At 49.3% G+C, this 21,636-nt stretch overlaps 2 protein-coding genes across 8 annotated transcripts in view; one reads left to right on the forward strand and one right to left on the reverse strand.

Annotated features, from left to right (window-relative positions):
• LOC148047228 (BOLA class I histocompatibility antigen, alpha chain BL3-6-like) overlaps positions 1–15,536 on the reverse strand; it is a 94,731-nt gene extending 79,195 nt beyond the window's left edge. The window contains exons 1-10 of one of the 6 annotated variants that reach the window (XM_087711273.1): positions 15,319–15,533; positions 11,740–12,012; positions 10,567–10,842; positions 8,301–8,582; positions 6,916–7,197; positions 6,128–6,226; positions 5,571–5,603; positions 4,844–4,876; positions 3,208–3,241; positions 2,811–2,949 (exon numbers count right to left, since the gene is read on the reverse strand). In XM_087711273.1, coding sequence (XP_087567399.1) covers positions 3,222–3,241; positions 4,844–4,876; positions 5,571–5,603; positions 6,128–6,226; positions 6,916–7,197; positions 8,301–8,582; positions 10,567–10,842; positions 11,740–12,012; positions 15,319–15,388 — 1,368 coding nt within the window. In that variant the 5' untranslated portion in view covers positions 15,389–15,533 and the 3' untranslated portion in view covers positions 2,811–2,949; positions 3,208–3,221. Of the gene's footprint in view, positions 1–80; positions 114–2,810; positions 2,950–3,207; positions 3,242–4,843; positions 4,877–5,562; positions 5,604–6,127; positions 6,227–6,915; positions 7,198–8,300; positions 8,583–10,566; positions 10,843–11,739; positions 12,013–15,318 lie in introns of those variants that run through there. The other 5 variants (XM_087711276.1, XM_087711277.1, XM_087711274.1 and 2 more) reach the window with 5 other exon arrangements.
• Positions 15,537–15,717: 181 nt separating this feature from the next.
• The window catches only part of LOC106546495 (major histocompatibility complex class I-related protein 1-like), a 56,957-nt gene continuing 51,038 nt past the window's right edge, over positions 15,718–21,636 (forward strand). Inside the window, exons 1-2 of one of the 2 annotated variants that reach the window (XM_087711321.1) lie at positions 15,720–15,837; positions 19,957–20,229. In XM_087711321.1, the coding sequence (XP_087567447.1) occupies positions 15,768–15,837; positions 19,957–20,229 (343 nt within the window). In that variant the 5' untranslated portion in view covers positions 15,720–15,767. Of the gene's footprint in view, positions 15,838–19,956; positions 20,230–21,636 lie in introns of both variants that reach the window. The other variant, XM_087711320.1, reaches the window with a different exon arrangement.

Consider the following 21,636-nt stretch of genomic DNA (forward strand, 5'->3'; position numbering starts at 1 on the left):
CAACCCCCCCTCTTTTCATCCCCTCAAAGTCTTGCAAAGGGTCAAAATGTCTCATGCAGCAGCTGCTCCCTCCAACTCACCCTGGTCTGAACTGATGGGTCCTCTGTCACTTGCTGGAAAAGAAAGAAAAAGGGGATGAGGGAGGATGTCTGTCTGTCTGTCTCCCTCCTTATAGGAAGCTCAGTTCTTTCTGACTCCAGCTGCCTCCTTCCCTTTCTCTCTCACACACAATAAAATGCACAAATAACATGGAGAGAGTTTGGATCAAACTGCTTTGGTTAAAAGGCATTGGAAAGAATTATTAAAATTTATTATTTACATCATACAAAGCCAGAAGGCAGAGCTGGCCTAAAAAGATACAGATGGATTCAAAGTTTATTTTTGCAACCAGTTGACAGTTAGACAGGAGACCAAGAGGAGAGCCAGCTGGCACCTCCCAAAGCTGGCTTCCCCATAGATTTGCTTGTCCAAAGGACACAGGAGGGGATCATAGGACGCCAGGACACTGAAACAGTCGCAAATATGAATCAGTTGCCAAGCGGCCAAAGGTTGGTCACACGACCACAGAAATTCTGCAACGGTCACAAGTGTGGAAAATGGTCACCAGTCCCTTTTTTTGAATCCTGTTGTAACTTCGAATGGTCTCTAAATGAACTGTTGTAAGTCGAGGACTCCCTGTAGACAAAACTGAATGGATTTGTGGCTGCCTGGTTTATCCTTGGTGCTCATTTTTCTTTCCTGCATTATATTTATTGTCTTTTGTTCTTGTATTGATATTTTTATTGTGTTCGCTGACCAGAGCCGCATATGTGAGCTGGACGGTCATATATTCTAATTAATAAATACATTTCTAAACATTTTGAATCTGTAGAAGAGGCTGAAATATGCACTGAATTCTTGCAAAATGTTTCCAAGTTTTCCTTTTAAGCTTCCAAAGGTGGCTAGTCCTGAGGGAGGGGGAGGAAAGGCTCAGGGGTGAAATGCTACCGGTTCAGACCGGTTCGCCTGAACTGGGAGTAAAAAAAGGCTCTCGGGTTGGGCGAACTGGTATTTCCCAGGATCAGCTGTGACAGACGGTTTCTATTGGCTAGAAAGCAGCTAATCCAAATCGTGTGGCACAGCAGATTCCCCCCCCCCCGCTGTTCTACTTACCTTTGCAGGCGCAATAGCAATAACAATAGCAGTAGACTTATATACCGCTTCATAGGCCTTTCAGGCCTCTCTAAGCGGTTTACAGAGAGTCAGCATATTGCCCCCAACAATCTGGGTCCTCATTTTACCCACCTCGGAAGGATGGAAGGCTGAGTCAACCCTGAGCCGGTGAGATTTGAACCGCTGACCTGCTGATCTAGCAGTAGCCTGCAGTGCTGCATTTAACCACTGCGCCACCTTGGCTCTTGGCGCACCTTGGCGCACTCGGTAACAGGCTCCGCCCACCCACCCAGACGCCGTCATATCTGTTTTGGACACTGTGCATCCGCAGAAAGTCCTGCGCATGCATGGAGGGGGCGTGTGCACGCTTACATTTGCCAACCAGTAGTGAAGGTAAGTAGATTTCACCTTGGAGAGACCCCCATCCTTTTCACTCCTCCGTGCCCTCAAAGCAACCATTGTAATATGGGGGACACCTTTCCCATCAATCAGGGGTCTCCCCACTCTTGGGCCACTGCATCATCTTGGGCAGCTGAGGAGCCCAGAGATGATCTCCCAGAAGCAGGAGAAGCTGCCCTTCTGCAAGGGGACCAGGAGGGCTCTGGCTGGGCATTCAGCTCCTGTCTCCCGAAGGGCCCCTGGGTGAGGCTCAGAGAGCAGCCACTTGGCCAACAGCCGGAGGCAAAGGAGGGTCTGAGGGAGAGGCAGCCTCTGTTGCTGCCACCCCCAAGCCAAGACCAGGTAGCCCTTTTACACAAGATCAACTGGTGACGCTGGAGGAACCTCTGGACACAGGAGCAAAATGGCTGCCTCCTCCCCAAAGGAGCCCCCAGGAGCCCCCCCCCCAGTTCTTCCTCCTTCGGGATTCTGCTTTGCTTCCTCCCCCTTCCCATCACTCAAAGGGAAATTGGAATCGGGGTCTCTGATCAACAAGGAGGGTAGAATCCCTCTTAATTCCAACCTCCCCAAAGATACAGCAATCAAGTAAGAGGAAAAGAAATCTTTTATTGATTTAAAGATTTAATCATTTAAAGTTGTGCAATTGTTAAGGAGAGAGCAGCCTGACAATTGATTTCATCATCCGTTTTTCTAAATCATGAAAAGCCATAAATGCCAATCTATAAAAAAAATCACTGTCAAATGTTACCCTCAGTATATGGATTGTCAAACTTTGTGTTATGAAATATATGGTCAAATAACCTTGCAACAATCAATTAAAAATACATCAACTAATTTAGCCGCAAAAATCTCAAAACGCAAACTTCTCTTAGTAATAGTTTCATCGAAGATCACATTAAGCAGATAAAACTAACACAAGGAAAAAACAAAAAGTAACCTCCACCTTCATCCCCAACAAATATAATGAAAATTAACAACCTATCAATCTTTCGTAAAGTAAAGCCAATGAAGTCTTCATCCGATTCCTCACCCCATTCTCTATAAACCCATCTCTAAAACCTCATCTTTAGCCTCTAACCTCTCTCCACTAAGACTAATCAGCAAAAGCCCATTAAGGGGGTTATGCAACCTATTTAAACTATTATCTATGAAACCCAATTTGAAATCTTTTGATTCCACAATTAGTAACACACAATATATTCTTTTCTCCTCTGCTCCTCAGTCATAATAGAAAAAAGTTTATTGATTCAGTGATAAAAGCAGTGATGAAAGACCCAAAAATCTCTCCTGGTTCCAGCATGCAGGAAGGGCCTGAAGGGCTCCTCCTGAGAGTCCGGCCTAATTCAGAAGGAGGCCGATCCCATCTTCTCCCCTCTCTCCTCATGCTGGGCGTCTCCCCTGCAAAGAGGAGGGAGAAAGTATCCAAGGGTTAGTTGGATCAAGACAGTCAGAGCCTGAGAGGTGCCAGAGGATCAGAGTTTGGGGGCAGGGAGACCCCTCCCCCGAGCCCTCTCCCCCAAATTCCTTACCTTCCGGTGTCTGAGGTGAATAGGAGAGAGAAGAGGGATTCCCAAAGCATCTTCGCCCTCACTTGGTCCTTGGACCCCAAAGGCCCCCTCCCTCTCACCCCATACGGCCCCCACGGAGACCACTCACCTGCAAGGGGGCTGCTAAACCTTCTGGTTGCTCCCTGGATTGGAGAGAAAGACACAGAATGAATGAATGTCTGGATCCTCTGAGGAGGAGAAATCTCTCTCTTCACCATTCAACCTCTTCAGCTTCCCAAACTTCTCAGAGGACATAAAGCTTTTTATTGACTCATTAATTAAACTCCCATCTCCACCTATCTCATTAAGGTGACTGTAGGCAGCTCACAGTAAAATTCAATGAAATGCCACGTAGAATATTTAAAACACTAAAATGAAACCCAAAATCTCCCATCAGATCCTGTTGCATTTGGTCTGACAAGAAGATCGTGTCCAGTGTGTGACCTCTGTCTCCAGTCGGACCCCGGATGACAGCCATGAACTCCTGGGCTGCTTTGGAGGCCAAACCCAGGGATGGCAGATTGAGGTCTCCCAGGACCATAATCCTGGGCAACCTCATGCCAACCCTGAGATGCCCCCAGCAGCTGAGGCAGGGAGCTGGCCATGCATCAGGGAGGTTGGTACAGTAGCAACGGTTCCACCACAAAACCGCGGTAGACAAAAGCGCGGTCGACGAAATCGTGTATGTGACGTCATCACAGTGCGACGAAAAAGATAAAAAAATGTAAAAATAAAGCGAAAACCTTACCCTAACCCCCCCAAACCTAACCCTAAACCTAACCCTAAACCTAACCCTTAACCTAACCCTAAACCTAACCCTTAACCTAACAAAAAACATAACGCTAACCCTTAACCTAACGCTAAACGTAACGCTAACGCTCTAAACCTAACCCTAACCCTTAACCTAACCCTAAACCTAAACCTAACCCTTACCTTTATGTGAATCGGCTTGCTCTAATTTTATTTTTATTTCAATTTTTCGATCTTTTTCGTCGCGCTGTGATGACGTCACATACGCGCTTTCGTCGACCGCGCTTTTGTGGAACGCGGTTTTGACGGGTCACGGTAGCAACAATCCCAACTGGTGAGCCCAGAGTCACAAACAGGAAATCACCACCAGAATTGTAGGGTGGGAGCCTCCTGAGTGTCAGAAGAGATTCTCCGATGACCCCTGTAACCCCACCAATCCTGCCTGGGGTCTCAGCTGGGATCCCGAACCCTGAACCCATCTGGGCACATCTCTGAGAGAGGGAACACCCCCCCTTCCAGAGTAAGCCAGGTCTCAGCTATGCCACCAGAGGAGTCTCTAACCACTGGGGATGATGGCCTCACTGATGGTTTCCCTATTTCCCCTCAAAGAATGGAGGCCCTTTCCTCCAAAGGGGCCAAGGCTCCACCATGCAGACTCTGGGCTGCCTCCCCTGCCTGAATCCAACAGGGAGAGTTTCTTCTCCTCCTCTGCAGAATCAACCAGTGCAAGGAAAGTGGATTTTGTGACACCCAGCCGGCTTTCCTGCCTAAGTAGAACTCAGAGTCTCACCTGGAGCCCTCAGCACTAAGCCAAAGTGGGTGCAGTTATTCTTATTATCCCACCAGAAGCAGCTTCAGAGGGACCCCAGGGAGGATGAATTGGGAGGGGGGGCATTTAAAAGTGTGGGGCCTTCCCCTCTTTTCATCCCCTCATCCCCCCAAAGTCTTGCAAAGGGTCAGAATGGCTCATGCAGCAGCTGCTCCCTCCAACTTACCCTGTTCTGAACTGCTGGGTCCTCTGTCACTTGCTGAAAAAGAAGGAAAGAAAAAGAGGATGAGGGAGGATGTCTGTCTGTCTTTCTGTGTCTCTTGGCTTATTGACGGAGAAGCTCAGCTCTTTCTGATTCCAGCTCCCTCCCTCCCTTTCTCTCTCGCACACAAATAAAGACACACAAATACACGGAGAGAGTTTGAACCCAACTGCTTTGGCTAAAAGGCATCAGAAAGAATTCTTAAAATTTATATTTATATCACCCAAAGGCAGAAGGCAGAGCTGACCTAAAAAGTTTCTTTTTGTAACCAGTTCTTACTCAGAGATCCTTTGTGATGGGAGACCAAGAGGAGATCCAGCTGGTATCCCCCAAAGCTCCTTTTCCCCCAAAATGCCCCTTTTGTCCCCTAGTATTATGGAGCTTCTGACTCTCATTTGGCCAAGCCTTTCCTCTCGGCCTACTTGGGGAACAGAGCATGTCCTCAGTCAGAGGGACCTTCCACCAGCCGGGTCTTCTCCTCTTCTTAAAGGTTCCTTCTTCCAGAAGTTTCTCCTAGAGGACTCCACTTCCACTAATAGCCTGGCTGTAATGAAAAGGGGCCCCAACTTCCCCAGCCTGGTTCTTAGCATGAAGAGGAAGACACATACATACACACACCCCTCTCAAGTAATGGAGCCTCTGGTCCCTGCTCTAAGTTGGAGATTAGATGGAAAGAGGACAATTCACTCACTTGGTGCTGCTCTGTAGTCATCTTGACGTTTTTCTGCAAGAATAAAAACCAGTTAAAGCTCAAAAGGATCCACCAGAGATCATCCAAACTCTCCCTCTGTAGGAGCAAGAACTCCAGATGCTTCACTGTCACTTAGTCCCATCAACCAAGACAGAAAGATCTTCAAAATACAAATGCATCTCCTGATTTGCCCCAAGAGAGACCTGCTGCCTCCCAGATGGATGGAGGGGAATTGGGGGAAGCAGAAGGAGCAGCTGGGAGGGGAGGAAGGTTTCCATGGAAATCCTTCTCTGCTGCTCTCTGACCAAAGCCTTTGAAAGGGACAAAGGAACTGGGATGCCTCTTCCCAACTCAGAAGGAGACAGGACTGCCCGAATCTCAGACTCAGCTGAATAGAAACTGGAGTCCCAGCAAGAGGCAGAGATCTCAGATGCTCCCCAAGAGGGCTGGGAAAACAGGACAGAGGGAAGCCCAGAAGAAGCTCCCCAAAGGGAGAGACTTGGGGGGAATCTCCCCATCTTCCTTCCATCAGCCCCCTCCCCAAAAAAGATACTTACTGAAGAATACCACAATTCCAGCAATCACAGACGCCAGGACAAGGGCAGCCACAACGCAGCCGATGATGAGCCCCAGGTTGGATTTTGAACTGGTTGGTTCTGAATTGGGAGAAAGAGCAGATCATGGAAGGAGAACCCCAAACAATCTTCCCAACCAGGGAAGAGACCTCAAGAAGTGAAAGCTGGAAATACCCCAAATTCAAAACTCCATGGACTCATTTTTGGGTCCTTCTCAAAGTAACATGAAGGCGCCTTGCTATCCGTTGTTAGAGGACGTGTCCTCAGGATGCTGCCTTCTTCTCACACCAGCCCAGCATGAAGGCAACTGAAGGCATCTTTGGCTTTTCCACTCAAAAACAGCCCTTTGCCACCTTCTGACTCATAGCAGCTTCCAAAACAAAAACTTCTCCAACACAATAAAACATTTGTTAAACAAAAACATTTTTGTTCTTTTTATAGGCTGCCCCAATAAGTCCTGACTCTGAGTGGAATTGGGCAGCTCTGTATGCTTTTTACTTCAGTTTCAGTGTTTGCATGTTATTATTTGAAGTAAAATAGGGAATTTCATCAGGATCAGCCAAGTATTGGGATGGGATTCTGTCCTTTCCATCACCCAAAGTCAGTTCTACGGTCTGGTCCCTGCAGCTTCTCCAGCCTCAAACACTGGAAGGACCAATGGATGAAAGCTCAGCTATGCTCACATCTGGACACAGCTGGGGTCAGATTTCTCTCCCACCACCCTCCAGCCTGCCAGAGAGCCCAGCCTTCCCCTCCCTGCAGCCTCTCACCCTTCAGCTCCAACTCCAGAGGCTCCCGCAGGCCCTCGTGCTCCACGTGGCACCGATAGCGGCTCCTCTCTTTGGGGTCGATCCGGATGCTGATCCAGTAGTGGTAGGTCCCATCTGCGTTGGGGGCCACAGACCCATGGAAGGTCTCTTCCAGCCATACCTCCCCATCCCTCCTCCAGGAGGCATCGATCTCCCTGGGGTAGAAGCCATCCACGCGGCAGATGTGCGTCTCCATCCCATCCTCCACCTCCGTCTGGCTGCTCACCGTCACCTTTGGGGTCTCTGCAGAAACGGAACCCCCAGAATTAACTCTGAGCCGCTCTGGAGCCTGGAAGGTGGATGGGAAACTTGGAGGGGCAGGAAAATCTCCCACCACTTAGTTTTAACCAAAAGATTCACATTCCACACTTGCAGCCTCTCCAAGAGATTTAGGAAATTATCCAGATCTGGCAAAGAGGAAGAGAGATCAAAGGGAATCCCACACTGATCAATTGGGAAAAGAGATTTTGTCTCTCAAAAGGGGGGGGGGGGGCAGAGAGAGACTGATGCCAATGGAAGAGAAAGAGGGTCCTCCCCATGTAGGGAGGGGCTGTGGGAAATCATCAGTGGGGGCTCCTGTTTGCAATTCCCCCATTGATCCTAATCTCATCCAGCTGATCCTGGAGGGATAAAAGGATCCCAGGGGGGGAGGGATAGACCATGGGGAGAGGGGGGGGGTCTACATGGGAATTAATAAAAAAAAATTCTAGGAGAAGATCATAATGTGAGCCCCCCTGGGGAAAGAGGGGTTGTTCTGAAGGTGGGGAGGGGCTTGTTTTGAGAAAGGCTCAGAGAATTGTGGGAACCTGTTTGAAGTTTAAGAGAAAGATTGACAGAAATTTTGCTCCACCCCCCACTGCACTGGAAAGAAAAGGACCCTTCATCCATGGTCGTTTTTTGCCCAAGTGGGGGCACTGACAACATCTCAATGGTAGAGGTGGAGCCCTCTAGTGGTGGCGGTGGGAGGTGCACCATCAGGTGCAAGGCAGGGAGGGAGCCCCCTATGGGATGTGTGTGTGGGGGGTGGAATTAAGGGTGCCCATCACTCTCGACTACAGTTTGGCTAATGGGGGTTTCATTGAATAACCCCAAATGAATAGCCTCATTGTCTGCAGGACACCCCCAAGTGATCCCCCTGCCTGATCCACACAGAGACCTGGCAGGGAGAGGCTGCATTTCCTGCTCCATTGAATGGCTGCCTGGCTTCACCTGCCTCAAACACTGGAAGGACCAACGGATGAAAGCTCAGCTATGCTCACATCTGGACACATCTGGGGGCAGATTTCTCTCCCACCACCCTCCAGCCTGCCAGAGAGCCCAGCCTTCCCCTCCCTGCAGCCTCTCACCCTTCAGCTCCAAGTCCAGAGGCTCCTGCAGGCCGTCGTGCTCCACATGGCACCGATAGCGGCTCCTCTCTTTGGGGTCGATCCGGATGCTGAGCCAGTAGTGGTAGGTCCCATCTGCGTTGGGGGCCACAGACCCATGGAAGGTCTCTTCCAGCCATTCCTCCCCGTCCCTCCTCCAGGAGGCATCGATCTCCCTGGGGTAGAAGCCATCCACGCGGCAGATGTGCGTCTCCATCCCATCCTCCACCTCCGTCCGGCTTCTCACCGTCACCTTTGGGGTCTCTGCAGAAACAGGAACCCCCAGAATTAACTCTGAGCCCCTCCAGAGCCTGGAAGGTAGATGGGAAACTTGGAGGGGCAGGAAAATGTCCCACCACTTCTGACTGCACACCTGCAACCTCTCCAGGAGTTTCAGGAAATACTCCAAAACTGGAAAATGTTCAATCACAAGGACTCCTGATTTTGAGTCTTTCCCGGTGGTTCAGCCTGAAAAACTTCCAGCAGCAAATTGAGGCTCCAAAGAAATTCCTCTCTGGCTGCTTTGAACTCTGACTGATCTTGGGCTGCTCCCTTCAGGGGAGGGAAAGTGGAGATGGTCTTTTAGGTTCCCTTTCAAAATAACAACACCACCACAGACGTTTTTCCTTTGGGCCCCCTTTTGTTCCCCTGAATCTAAGGCTGCTGCAGGGCTATTCCCAAGGGACACAACCACAATTTCAAGAGGAGGAGAAAAGAAAAAAAATGGGTTCAGGGCCTCTGGAATTTGTCACTGGTTAATTTGGAAAAGAGATTCTGTTAAAATATTCATGACTGGGAGAGACATGGGAACAAGGTCAGCCAATGAATAGGCATGGCAACTAAGTCAGCCAATGGGAGCTTAAACAGATCTGAGTCTGTGCAGAGAATTGAAAAAATAAACTTAAGCAGTCGGTCTGGGCTTCTCTGCTGATACGGAACTAACTGCTTGGGTTTGCCTGTAACTCTCCTGCCTCGTGTTTACTTGGAAGAGCCACCTGTTGGTATTGTACATTTATTGATCTATGCTTATGTATATAAAGAAGTTGATGGATCCAGCTGAATCAGTTATCTGTGTGTGCTTTCTGGATTTGAATTTATGCAACAAACTCTGACAGATTCTGCCGTTCAAAAGGGGGCAGAGAGATGTGATGCCAATGGAAGAGAAAAGCAGGGCAATTGTGGGGAGGGGGAATTCATCCATTGGGCATAATCTCAGCCAGCTGATCCTGAAGGTATCAAGGAGCCCAGAGGGGAAGAATTAGACCTGGGGCGGGGGGGGAGGGTGGTCTAGATGGGAACATAAAAACAAATCACCAGAAAAGGTTATAATCTGGACACTCCTATGGGGTGAAGGAGTCTTCCTGAAGCTGGGGAGGGGGTTTTGAGGAAAGGCTCACAAAGTCAGAATTGTGGAGATCAGTTTGAGGTTTAAGAGAAAGATCCACGGAAACTTTGGGAAGGAAAGAACCCCTCAACCTTGGCCTTTTTTTGCCCATGTGGGGCCACCGATAATGTATTATTAACCCCTAACCACAGAGGTACTATTTCAGCCACACTATTACAGAGATGAGGCCATAATGACCGCTCATACAATTTCCTTAATCTATGAAAATAATAGGTGGGATATGTTGTTAAATTTACTTCGTACAGTTACAATTTTCATTTATGGATCGAATTAACACATTTTTTAAATTCTATTTGCAACCGGAACGGTCCATTTCTAAAAAGAGTTGTGTTCTGGACATTTTGGAAACCTGTGGCAGTCACTACAACCTCAGATCTGTGGTTAAGGGTTAATGGTAGACATGGAGCCCCCCTCCCCGTGTTGGGGGTGAGAGGTGCACTATCAGGTGCAAGCGGGGCTGGGAGCAATTTCGGCGCGCTTCTGTGGGCGCAATTTCGTCTTCGCTGTTTTCTAGCCGTGCTTTTGTCGAGTGCGCATTTGTCGGTGAACCCCCTCACACTTGACTACAGTGGTTGCCTCTCCATGAGCTATGAACAGAACAACCTCAAGTGCTTTTGCTGCCTGATCCACACAGAAATTCACTAGACAGAGGCTGCATTTCCTTGCCCATTTAATGGCTGTTGAGCAATGGGAACCAAATGGGGCTTCCCGTGTCCTGCAAGAGGTGCTGGAAGTGAAGGAGGAGGATTCCCACCAGGGCAAACAGGCTCAGGACCCAAAGGGGCTGAATGTGTCCAACAAAATCCAGCCATAAAGGAGGAAAGACTGGATCCAGATGCTCACCTGTCCTCAGCAGAGTCTCCTTCCCGTAGGACAGGTACTTCTTCAGCCACTCAATGCATTCGTCTTCCAGGTAAAACTTATGCCCCAGATTCTTTCCTGGAAGAGCATCCCATTTCCTCTGTGTAAACTGAGCCTGGGGGTCAAGAGCCACCCAGGTGAGGGTCTCCGTGTCGAAGGTGATGAAGTCCTTCCCTTCGTAGCCATACTGGAGAAACCCTCCTTTGCTCCCGTCTACACGAAGCTCACAGCCATACATCTTCTGCAATGTGTGCAGGCCTAAGAGATGGACAGGAGGATGGTTTGGGGAGTCCTCAAGATAGACAGAGCTGCCTCCCTCCATGCAGGGGCTTTGACACAGGCACTGACCCCCCCCCCCATTTCCTCTCAAGCATTCAAGGAAAAGAAAACCCCCATCAATAACCACCCATCTCCCCTCCCTTGATTGCGTCCTTGCATCTCCCCCCACCCCAGGATGGAGCCCTTGAACCTCCCCAGAAAAGGGAAGCTGGAAAAGCCAGCAGAGGATCCCAAGGGAGAGCGAGAAAAGGAGGAGTCGCAGAAGAAACGGACTGAAATTCTTAAGGGGAGGGGAGATTTCGGTCTCTTTTTAACCTCAGTTTATCTCCCTATCTAGATCCGTATTCACAGGAGTGGGTTGCTGCCGGCATTACTGCTGGTTCAGGGCGCAAAAAAAATTTTTTTGTATTATTTGCGTGTGCACATTTGTGCCTGAAAAGGTCTCTGCCTGCACACATTAGAAAAGGAAAAAAAAAAAGGTTTGTGCAAAGAAGATTGCTCTGCACATGCGCAGAACAGAAAATCAAGATTTATCGCTGATGGTCGAACCTGTTTTGGAGGCCGAGTTACTACCTACTCGGCCGAACCGGTCCGCACCGGTAGGAACCCACCTCTGCATATCCACATCCACATCCATACAGATAGATGGATAATTTTAAAAATGTTTTTATTAACTGCAATTGGCAGAAAGCTTCTGCTGTGGAGGCCAGGACAATTATATTTATTTTTTAAAAGGGACAAACATTTTAAAAAAAGACTTTTTAAAAGGCGTGGAAGTAGCCTTTCCCTTCGAAGCCTTCCCCCTCTTTTCTCTCCCCTCTGGTTCCTGGGGAAGGGGATTATGGGGCCGGAGGAGCCACCTGACCCATCGCTCACCTTCATTCTGATTGTAGAGAATCCTCAGAGTCTCCAGTTGGTCTCTGAACTCCTCCTCATTGCCACGTTCTCTCTGGGTCTCTCTGTCCCAGTACTGGGGGTCGTCCTTCCCCACCTTCTCCATCCAGGAGACTCGAGGCTGCACCCTCCGGCTGTGGCTGTCGTAGTGAACGAAGACCTGATCGTCCACGGACCCCAGAGAGACATACTGGGGCAGCCCCTGACTGGGCTCCGAGATGGCAGTGGAGAAATACTTCAGGGAGTGGAAGGAGCCTGGAAAGGACCCAGAGGAGCAGAGTTAGAGGGCTTCTGCTGGGGGACCCTAATGCTATGTGGGGCACAGCTGGCCCCATTTTCAGGTCTGGGTGGAAGATGGAAGAAGACACCGGGGGAGGGGGGCGGAGGAGGAAGGGGAAAATGAAAGGGAAGATGATGGTAGAGGGGGGTGGGAAGCAGAAGGTGAAAAGGAGCAACCGACAGACAAAGGAGCATCTTCGGGAGAACCTAAAGGGTTGGAGGGCAGGGAGGTTGTGGGAGAGAGAGGAAGGGAAGGGAAAGGAGGGCCAAAGGGAGATCAGCACCCCCAAACTTTATGTGCTCCCCTCCAATTGTTCCCCCCTTCCAGTAAGCCCCCCTTCTTCTTCTGCAATGCTCAGTCTCTGCCCCAAGGAGGCTGCAGTTGCTCCAGGGAGAAAGGGGGGGGGGCGTCCCCAGAAGTTCAAAAGCAGCAGGAAAAACCCATCGGGTCCCCCCCCAACTTTCCATTCACAGAAAAAAAAGGGGGAGGGGGAAACATTCTCACTTCACTGAGAGTCAACGTGGATTGCGAATAGGTGTAGATATTAGGTGAAAGTTTATAAAATAGAGGAGGCCAAGAGGGATTTAAGAGGGATCCAAGGCCATGGGATCCTTGGGGGAAATCCAAACTGCTTGCCAGGGAGATGTGGGCACTCAAAGGGGGAGCGAAGGGAACAAAAATGAAATCATGCAGTCCCCCCCCACCATTTTCCTGCTCCCCCCAGTGGGAAATAGCAGTAGACTTATATACCGCTTCATAGGCCTTTCAGGCCTCTCTAAGCGGTTTACAGAGAGTCAACATATTGCCCCCAACAATCTGGGTCCTCATTTTACCAACCTCGGAAGGATGGAAGGCTGAGTCAACCCTGAGCCGGTGAGATTTGAACCGCTGAACTGCTGATCTAGCAGTAGCCTGCAGTGCTGCATTTAACCACTGCGCCACCTTGGCTCTCCCGTCCCAGAGTTCAGCCATCTTAACAGGAAAAGAGCTGAGGTGGCACAGTGGTTAAATGCAGCACTGCAGGCTACTGCTAGATCAGCAGTTCGGCTGTTCAAATCTCACCGGCTCAGGGTTGACTCAGCCTTCCATCCTTCCGAGGTGGGTAAAATGAGGACCCGGATTGTTGGGGGCAATATGCTGACTCTCTGTAAACCGCTTAGAGAGGCCTGAAAGGCCTATGAAGCGGTATATAAGTCTACTGCTATTGCTATTGCTATCGGCTTCGAACCCAGGACTCAGTGATTCACCCACATTCCACAGAAAATCTCAGTCTGATTATCTCAGGATTTTTTCATTTCAGCAACCCAATTAGGACACTCAATTCAAGGACATTTGCAATGCACCAGATTTCCTCTGAATCTGCCCCTTCACTTTCCCCAGAAGCTGCTCTGACGCTTGTCCTCCTCTGGGGCTCATCCTGCACTTTGTCAGCCCAAAGAAAGGCAGAAATGACCCCCAGCAAGCTTGGGGAGGGGGTTGATCTTGGCTATCCAACTTTTTTCGACGTAAAGGCTTAGATGGGAGTTTCTCAGACTTAGCCACTTGGACTTCAACTCCCAGGATTCCCCTCACTCACCCCCTTTCCCCACAGAAACCCATGTAAGCCTGTCCTAGAAAAAAAATCTCATGGGATACAGGTAGTCCTCAACTTACAACAGTTCATTTAGTGACTGTTCAAAATTACAACAGCACTGAAAAAAGCGATTTTGGACCGTTTTTCACACTTACGACTGTGGCAGCATTCCCCACAGTCACAGAATTCAGATGCTTGGCAAGTGTTTTAGATTTATGACAGTTGTCGTGTCCCGGGATCACGTGATCTGCTTTTGTGACCTTCTGACAAGCAAACTCAAGGGAGACTCCGGATTCACTTCACAACCCTGTCACTGACTTCACAAATGTCACAATTCACTTAAGAAAGGGTGGCAAGAAAAGTCGTAAAATGGGGCAAACTCACTCAACAAATGTTTCACATAGCAACATGAATTGTGGGCTCAATTGGGAAAGTAACTCGAGGACTACCTGTATTGTGGCCCAGGAGGGTGTGTGTGTGTGTGTGTGAGTCGAGGGGGATCGAGGGGAAATAGTATAGTAGCACAGCCTTTATTGTCATTGTACATCATGTATACAATGAAATTGGTTTTAGCCTCACTGTTGCAATCCATGACCACAAATACGAACAACATAAATAGCATAAAGAACAATCCCAATGCAAGTAATTAGGAAAAAAGAAGGAAAAAGAAAAACTAGTCATATATTTCCATGTGTGCATGGAGTGATTGTAACAGCCCAAGGATAGAAACTATTTTTAAACCTATTTGTTCGGCTAGCTCACTCGGTATATTATGAGACCACTGGAAGTTGCTGGTAATATCCAGTCGACTGGAAGCTCCAATCTTTAGTGACTCCCTGTGGGTATAGAGTAGTTTTTGCCTACAGACTCCACTGCGACATCAGGAGCTCAAAGCCACAGTATCTATGCCCGCCACCATCTTTAGGATCTTTGGGAAGTTGAATTCAGGGAGTGTTTCTCTCCAGAACTTCTCTCCTGCAGCATTCATCGGGCAACCTTATCCAGAGGTTGTAGTAGCCTCCACACGGCTGCCAATCCATGGGATCCAGAGCTGAAGAAGCTTCTTGGATGAGAAGGGGAAAATGTCTTCAAAGGAAAACCTAGAAAGTCCAATTGCCTCGTGAAAAAGCATCTTTGGCTGCGAACCTCCAAAGACCATTTGCACGGAAACAAGCCGAGTCCTCCCCACACCAGAAGCCAGAAAGATGCACAAAACGCCACAAAAAGCAGAACATGGGGGGGGGAGTGCGCATACATACGTGTGTGAGTGTGTATGAGTGAATGTGTGTGTGTGTGTGTGTGTGTGTGTGTGTGTGTGTGCAAGTAGCCAGGAGGTTGTAAATTCACCTGGGCACTTGCAAACTCCGCCTTCTGACAACCTCCACTTTCAGGGAGGGAAAAATTGTCCTTGGGGGCTTCCCAGGTAGACTTGACTGACCTCTGGAGGGACCACCCTTGTCCTGTTCCCAGAATAGCAGAGGTGGGGTGGGTGTTGGGGGTGGGGTGGCAGCAGAGTCCCATCAAAACTTTGGGGCCTCTTCTGAATGCGGCCAGAGGGAAACGAGGAGAGGACCAGAAAGAAGACCGAATCAGAGTGTCATTTCTGGGAATATTGGGGGGGGGGGGAGAGGGGAGAGAGATTCATTGGATGGATTCCCACCAGCAGAAAAAGGGGGCCGGGATCTCCGACGCCCCCAAAGGGACTCACCGAAGCAGCTCTCCCATAGAATGACCACCACCGACACCAAAAGCAAGGGGGGCGCAGAGCGCAGAGCCATCCTGTGTCCACAAACCTCAATCTGCGCTACTCAATCTCGGGAAAGAGGGCTGCCCTTCCTGGTGGTCGAGAGCCCAGGGGATCCTCCCGCTTTTCCCAGCCCCGCAACTCTGCCCCTCCCTCCCCAAGAGGCGGAATCCCTGGAAGAGGATTTCCTCGATGGGACTTTCGTTTTCCTTTCCCCGCCCACTGCCTCTCTCCCCGGTTGCGCCCGGACGTCTGCCTAGCAACTGTGACGACACGGGAATGCCTTTCCTTTTTCCTATTGGTTGAGGTCGCCCAATCGCCAGGTTGCTCTGGGTTGTTCCGCTTGTTTTGATCGATGGGAGCCGCCTCTTCGTTTCCCCCACGACTTCCCGGAAAGTGGAGCGCAGGTCAGGATGGCTCTGCGCACTTCGCCGCTCTTGCTCCTGGTGTTGGTGGCGGTCGCACTACGGGAGAGCTGCTTCGGTGAGTCCCTTTAGGGGCCTTTGGGGGAGTTCCTCCCCCCCCCTTTATCTGCCAGGAAAATTTACTTTCTCTCTCCTCCCTCCCCCCCCCAAAAAAAAAATTCCCGGAAAGAGAATCCTGATTTAGTTCTCTTTCTAGTCCGTTCCCCCTTCCTTCTGGCCACTTTGAGAGCAGATCTGCCGTTCCCCTCCCCTCCCCCCAACTCTGGGAACAGGACAAGGGTGGCCCCTCCAGATGTCAGTCCAGTCTACCTGGGCGCCCCCAAGCGCTGTTATTTCCCTCCCCCAAAGAAGAGGTTGTCAGAAAGCGGCTTTTGCAGGGGATCAGGTGAGTTCACGAACTCTGCCCTAGGAGAACAAACTCATCAGGACGAGATCCAGCAGTCCATCTGCATCTGAAAGATAAAGAAAATTAGATTAGATTAGATTAGATTGGAATTCTTTCTTGGCCAAGTGTGATTGGACACATAAGCAATGTTCCCTCTAATTTTTTCTCAGTGTGAGCAGAAAAGTATAGTGTTTGAGCGGCATATTTTCATGCCTGAGCACCTGAATTTTTTTCACAGATGTCACCTAAGACAACAACGAAATCAGTATTATTTGAAACTCAAAGTTATGTTTATTCAAGGTACCTGCTTAATTAAAAGTGTTATATAATATCAGTATCACTTAACAACACTCCTGCTTAGCAACCAAAATGTTGGCTCAGAAAGTCTAGCTTTTGAAGCACACAAATCTTAAAGCTGTTGTTACAACCCCCTCGCACCCCCAACCCTTTAGAAAAAAAAAACCAGGGGTCTTCAAACCTGACAGCTTAAGACTTGTGGACTTCAACTCCCAGAATCCCTCCTCCAGTCATGTTGGCTCAGAAAGTCTGGCATTGAAGCATGCAAGTCTTAAAGCTGTCAAGTTACAAGATCCTTGCACCCATAACCCTTTAGGGGGGAAAAACACAGGGATCTTCAAACCTGACAGCTTAAGACTTGTGGACTTCAACTCCCAGAATTCCTCCTCCAGTCATGTTGGCTCAGAAAGTCTAGCATTGAAGCATGCAAGTCTTAAAGCTGTCAAGTTACAAGATCCTTGCACCCATAACCCTTTAGGGGAAAAAAACACAGGGATCTTCAAACCTGACAGCTTAAGACTTGTGGACTTCAACTCCCAGAATTCCTCCTCCAGTCATGTTGCGGCGACGTCATCTGCGTGGATCTGCTCCATCTTTGGGTTTTTTTCACAGGGGGCAGGGCTGCCGCTGAAGATGCCGACAAGCCCCACCACCACCAGAATAACTGCTGCCGCCTCCCCCTCCTCCTCCAAGAGGACCACCACATTTGCTGCCCGGTGCTGCGGCTGAGGTGAAGCTGCCAAAGCTCCCGCTGGCACCACCTCCGCTCGGAGCATCTGAGCTGGGCACCGCATTTTCCCCCTGCCGCTGCCTCATCCTCTGCCGCGCTTTTGAGAAGACATGAGGCCTTTTTTTCCTGCTCCCGCCCCCTCCGCCGCCTTTCTACTAACTCCCTTGGCCTCATGGCTTCTCAAAAGCACGGCAGAGGAGGAAGGGGGAGAGATAACGTGCGGTCCAGCTCAGGTGCTCCGCGTGGAGGGGGAGGCGGGGGTGCTGCTGACCGGAGCTTTGGCGGCTTCATCTCAGCCGCGGCGTCGGGCAGCAAATCCAGTGCTGTTGGAGGAGGAGGAGGAGGAGGCAGCAGATATTCTGGTGGCGGCAGGGGCTTTGGGGGGTTACTTCAGCCGCAGCGCCGGGCACAAGCGGCTAGGATTGGCCGCCCACAAAGGACCTCCTTTTCGCAGTCAAAGATGCTTTTTTCACGAGGCAATTGGACTTTCTAGGTTTTCCTTTGAAGACATTTTCCCCGTCTCATCCAAGAAGCTCCTTCAGCTCTGGATCCCATGGATTGGCAGCCGTGTGGTGGAGGCTACTGCAACCTCTGGATAAGGTTGCCCGATGAACGCTGCAGGAGAGAAGTTCTGGAGAGAAACACTCCCTGAGTTCAACTTCCCAAAGATCCTAAAGATGGTGGCGGGCATAGATACTGTGGCTTTGAGCTCCTGATGTCGCAGTGGCGTGTCTAGGCAAAAACTACTCTATACCCACAGGGAGTTACTAAAGATTGGAGCTTCCAGTCGACTAGATATTACCAGCAACTTCCAGTGGTCTCATAATATACCGAGTGAGCTAGCCGAACAAATAGGTTTAAAAATAGTTTCTATCCTTGGGCTGTTAGACTCTTAAACACAACCACAATCACTCCATGCACACGTGGAAATGTATGATAGTTTTTCTTTTTCCTTCTTTTTTCCTAATTACTTGCATTGGGATTATTCTTTATGCTATTTATGTTGTTCGTATTTGTGGTCATGGATTGCAACAGTGAGGCTAAAACCAATTTCATTGTATACATGATGTACAATGACAATAAAGGCTGTGCTACTATACGACTTTCCCCTCCATCCCCCTCCACTCAGACACACACACACACCCTCCTGGGCCACAATACAGGTAGTCCTCGAGTTACGATCCCAATTGAGCCCAAAATTCATGTTGCTATGTGAAACATTTGTTGAGTGAGTTTGCCCCATTTTGCGACTTTTCTTGCCACCCTTTCTTAAGTGAATCGTGACATTTGTGAAGTCAGCGACAGGGTTGTGAAGTGAATCCGGAGTCTCCCTTGAATTTGCTTGTCAGAAGGTCGCAAAAGCGGATCACGTGACCCCGGGACACGACAACTGTCATAAATCTAAAACATTTGCCAAGCATCTGAATTCTGTGACTGTGGGGAATGCTGCCACGGTCGTAAGTGTGAAAAACGGTCCAAAATCGCTTTTTTCAGTTGCTGTTGTAACTTTGAACAGTCACTACATGAACTGTTGTAAGTTGAGGACTACCTGTATCCCATGAGATTTTTTTTCTAGGACAGGCTTACATGGGTTTCTGGGGGGGAAGGGGGTGAGAGAGGGGAATCCTGGGAGTTGAAGTCCAAGTTGCTAAGTCTGAGAAACTCCCATCTAAGCCTTTACGTCGAAAAAAGTTGGATAGCCAAGGTCAACCCCCTCCCCAAGCTTGCTGGGGGTCATTTCTGCCTTTCTTTGGGCTGACAAAGTGCAGGATGAGCCCCAGAGGAGGACAAGCGTCAGAGCAGCTTCTGGGGAAAGGAAGGGGCAGATTCAGAGGAAATCTGGTGCATTGCAAATGTCCTTGAATGTCCTAATTGGGTTGCTGAAATGAAAAAATCTTGGGATAATCAGACTGAGATTTTCTGTGGAATGTGGGTGAATCACTGAGTCCTGGGTTCGAAGCCGATTCCTGTTCAGATGGCTGAACTCTGGGACGGGAGGGGGGATTTCCCACTGGGGGGGAGCAGGAAAATGGGGGGGGGACTGCATGATTTCATTTTTGTTCCCTTCGCTCCCCCTTTGAGTGCCCACATCTCCCTGGCAAGCAGTTTGGATTTCCCCCAAGGATCCCATGGCCTTGGATCCCTCTTAAATCCCTCTTGGCCTCCTCTACTTTATAAACTTTCACCTAATATCTACGCCTATTCGCAATCCACGTTGACTCTCAGTGAAGTGAGAATGTTTCCCCCTCCCCCTTTTTTTTCTGTGAATGGAAAGTTGGGGGGGGGACCCGATGGGTTTTTCCTGCTGCTTTTGAACTTCTGGGGACGCCCCCCCCTTTCTCCCTGGAGCAACTGCAGCCTCCTTGGGGCAGAGACTGAGCATTGCAGAAGAAGAAGGGGGGGGGCTTTCTGGAAGGGGGGAACAATTGGAGGGGAGCACATAAAGTTTGGGGGCGCTGATCTCTCTTTGGCCCTCCTTTCCCTTCCCTTCCTCTCTCTCCCACAACCTCCCTGCCCTCCAACCCTTCAGGCTCTCCGGAAGATGCTCCTTTGTCTGTCAGTCGCTCCTTCTTTTCACCTTCTGCTTACCCCCCCCCCCTCCCATCATCTTCCCTTTCATTTTCCCCTTCCTCCTCTGCCCCCCCTCCCCCGGTGTCTTCTTCCATCTTCCACCCAGACCTGAAAATGGGGCCAGCTGTGCCCCATATAGCATTAGGGTCCCCCAGCAGAAGCCCCCTAACTCTGCTCCTCTGGGTCCTTTCCAGGCTCCTCCCACTCCCTGAAGTATTTCTCCACCGCCATCTCGGAGCCCAGTCAGGGGCTGCCCCAGTATGTCTCTGTGGGGTACGTGGACGATCAGGTCTTCGTTCACTACGACAGCCACAGCCAGAGGGTGCAGCCTCGAGTCTCCTGGATGGAGAAGGTGGGGAAGGACGACCCCCAGTACTGGGACAGAGAGACCCAGAGAGAACGTGGCAATGAGGAGGAGTTCAGAGACCACCTGGAGACGCTGAGGATTCTCTACAATCAGAGTGAAGGTGAGCGATGGGTCAGGTGGCTCCTCCGGCCCCATAATCCCTTCCCCAGGAACCAGAGGGGAGAGAAAAGAGGGGGGGGGCTTCGAAGGGAAAGGCTACTTCCACGCCTTTTAAAAAGTCTTTTTTAAAAAATGTTTGTCCCTTTTAAAAAATAAATATAATTGTCCTGGCCTCCATAGCAGAAGCTTTCTGCCAATTGCAGTTAATAAAAACATTTTTAAAATTATCCATCTATCTGTATGGATGTGGATGTGGATATGCAGAGGTGGGTTCCTACCAGTGCGGACCGGTTCGGCCGAGTAGGTAGTAACTCGGCCTGACACGTCTCCAAACCCGTTCGACCATTGGCGATAAATCTTGATTTTCTGTTCTGCGCATGTGCAGAGCAATCTTCATTGCACAAACCTATTTTTTTCCCTTTTCTAACGTGCTCAGGCAGAGACCTTTTCAGGCACAAATGTGCACAAGCAAATAATGCATATATTTTTTTGCGCGCTGAACCAGCAGTAATGCCAGCAGCAACCCACTCCTGTGGATACGGATCTAGATAGGGAGATAAACTGAGGTTAAAAAGAGACCAAAATCTCCCCTCCCCCTTGAAAATTGGAGGGTCTTGGTGGACTTCCTGCTGCTGGGGAGGAAGGGAATTAAGTATAAGTATAAATATAAGTATAATCTTTATTGTCATTGTACTTAAATACAATGAAATTAAAGCCCCCCCCCCCCAAAAAGCAGATGGATCCTAAGAAGATCCTAGTGGAAGCAGCTCCTCATCCCTCTGTTTCCAGCCCAGAGTAATGAGGGATCAAGTGCAGATCCACCTGGGGTGACTTGATCCCTTTCTCTCCCCCCTTTTTTTTGGGGGGGGGATGAGTGGGGCCCAAATGCCAGGAGTTTCTTCTCATCCTCCAGTGGGAATATGAGGCCAAATGGGATGGGGGGCTCTTGGAGGGGGGGGGCAACAGGGCCACTTCCAGGATTCTTCCAATCTTGAGGGAAAGGACAAACAAAAGCCCCATTTGGGGCCCTTCCAGAGTCCTTTTGGCCTTTAAAATTGTAATATAATTTGTATTAAATCTTTTCAACAAGAAGATAAAAAGTAATAGAAAGTAATAGAAAGTCAAGGAGACAAGAGATAGAAATCAAAGAATTTTAAAAAAATGAAAGAAAAGAAACAAGTTGAAGAAAATTAGCAAAGAAAGAAAGACACAAAGAAGTGGCTTTTGGTATTCTTCACAGCAGTTCTAAATATAAATATATTTTAGCCCCTCCAAAGCAGCCTTTCTTAACCTTTTGACCCTGCAGAAAACCTGCCATGATTTTTCAGGCCACAGGCTTAAAGATGGACCAGAATTGTTTCAAGTGTAAACCTGCAGAGATGCATTAACAATAATATAACTAATAATA

Source organism: Thamnophis sirtalis, unplaced genomic scaffold (assembly GCF_051295495.1).
Source record: "Thamnophis sirtalis isolate CommonGarterSnake01/CBP01778 unplaced genomic scaffold, rThaSir2_p1.2 scaffold_3, whole genome shotgun sequence".
Lineage (NCBI taxonomy): Eukaryota > Metazoa > Chordata > Lepidosauria > Squamata > Natricidae > Thamnophis > Thamnophis sirtalis.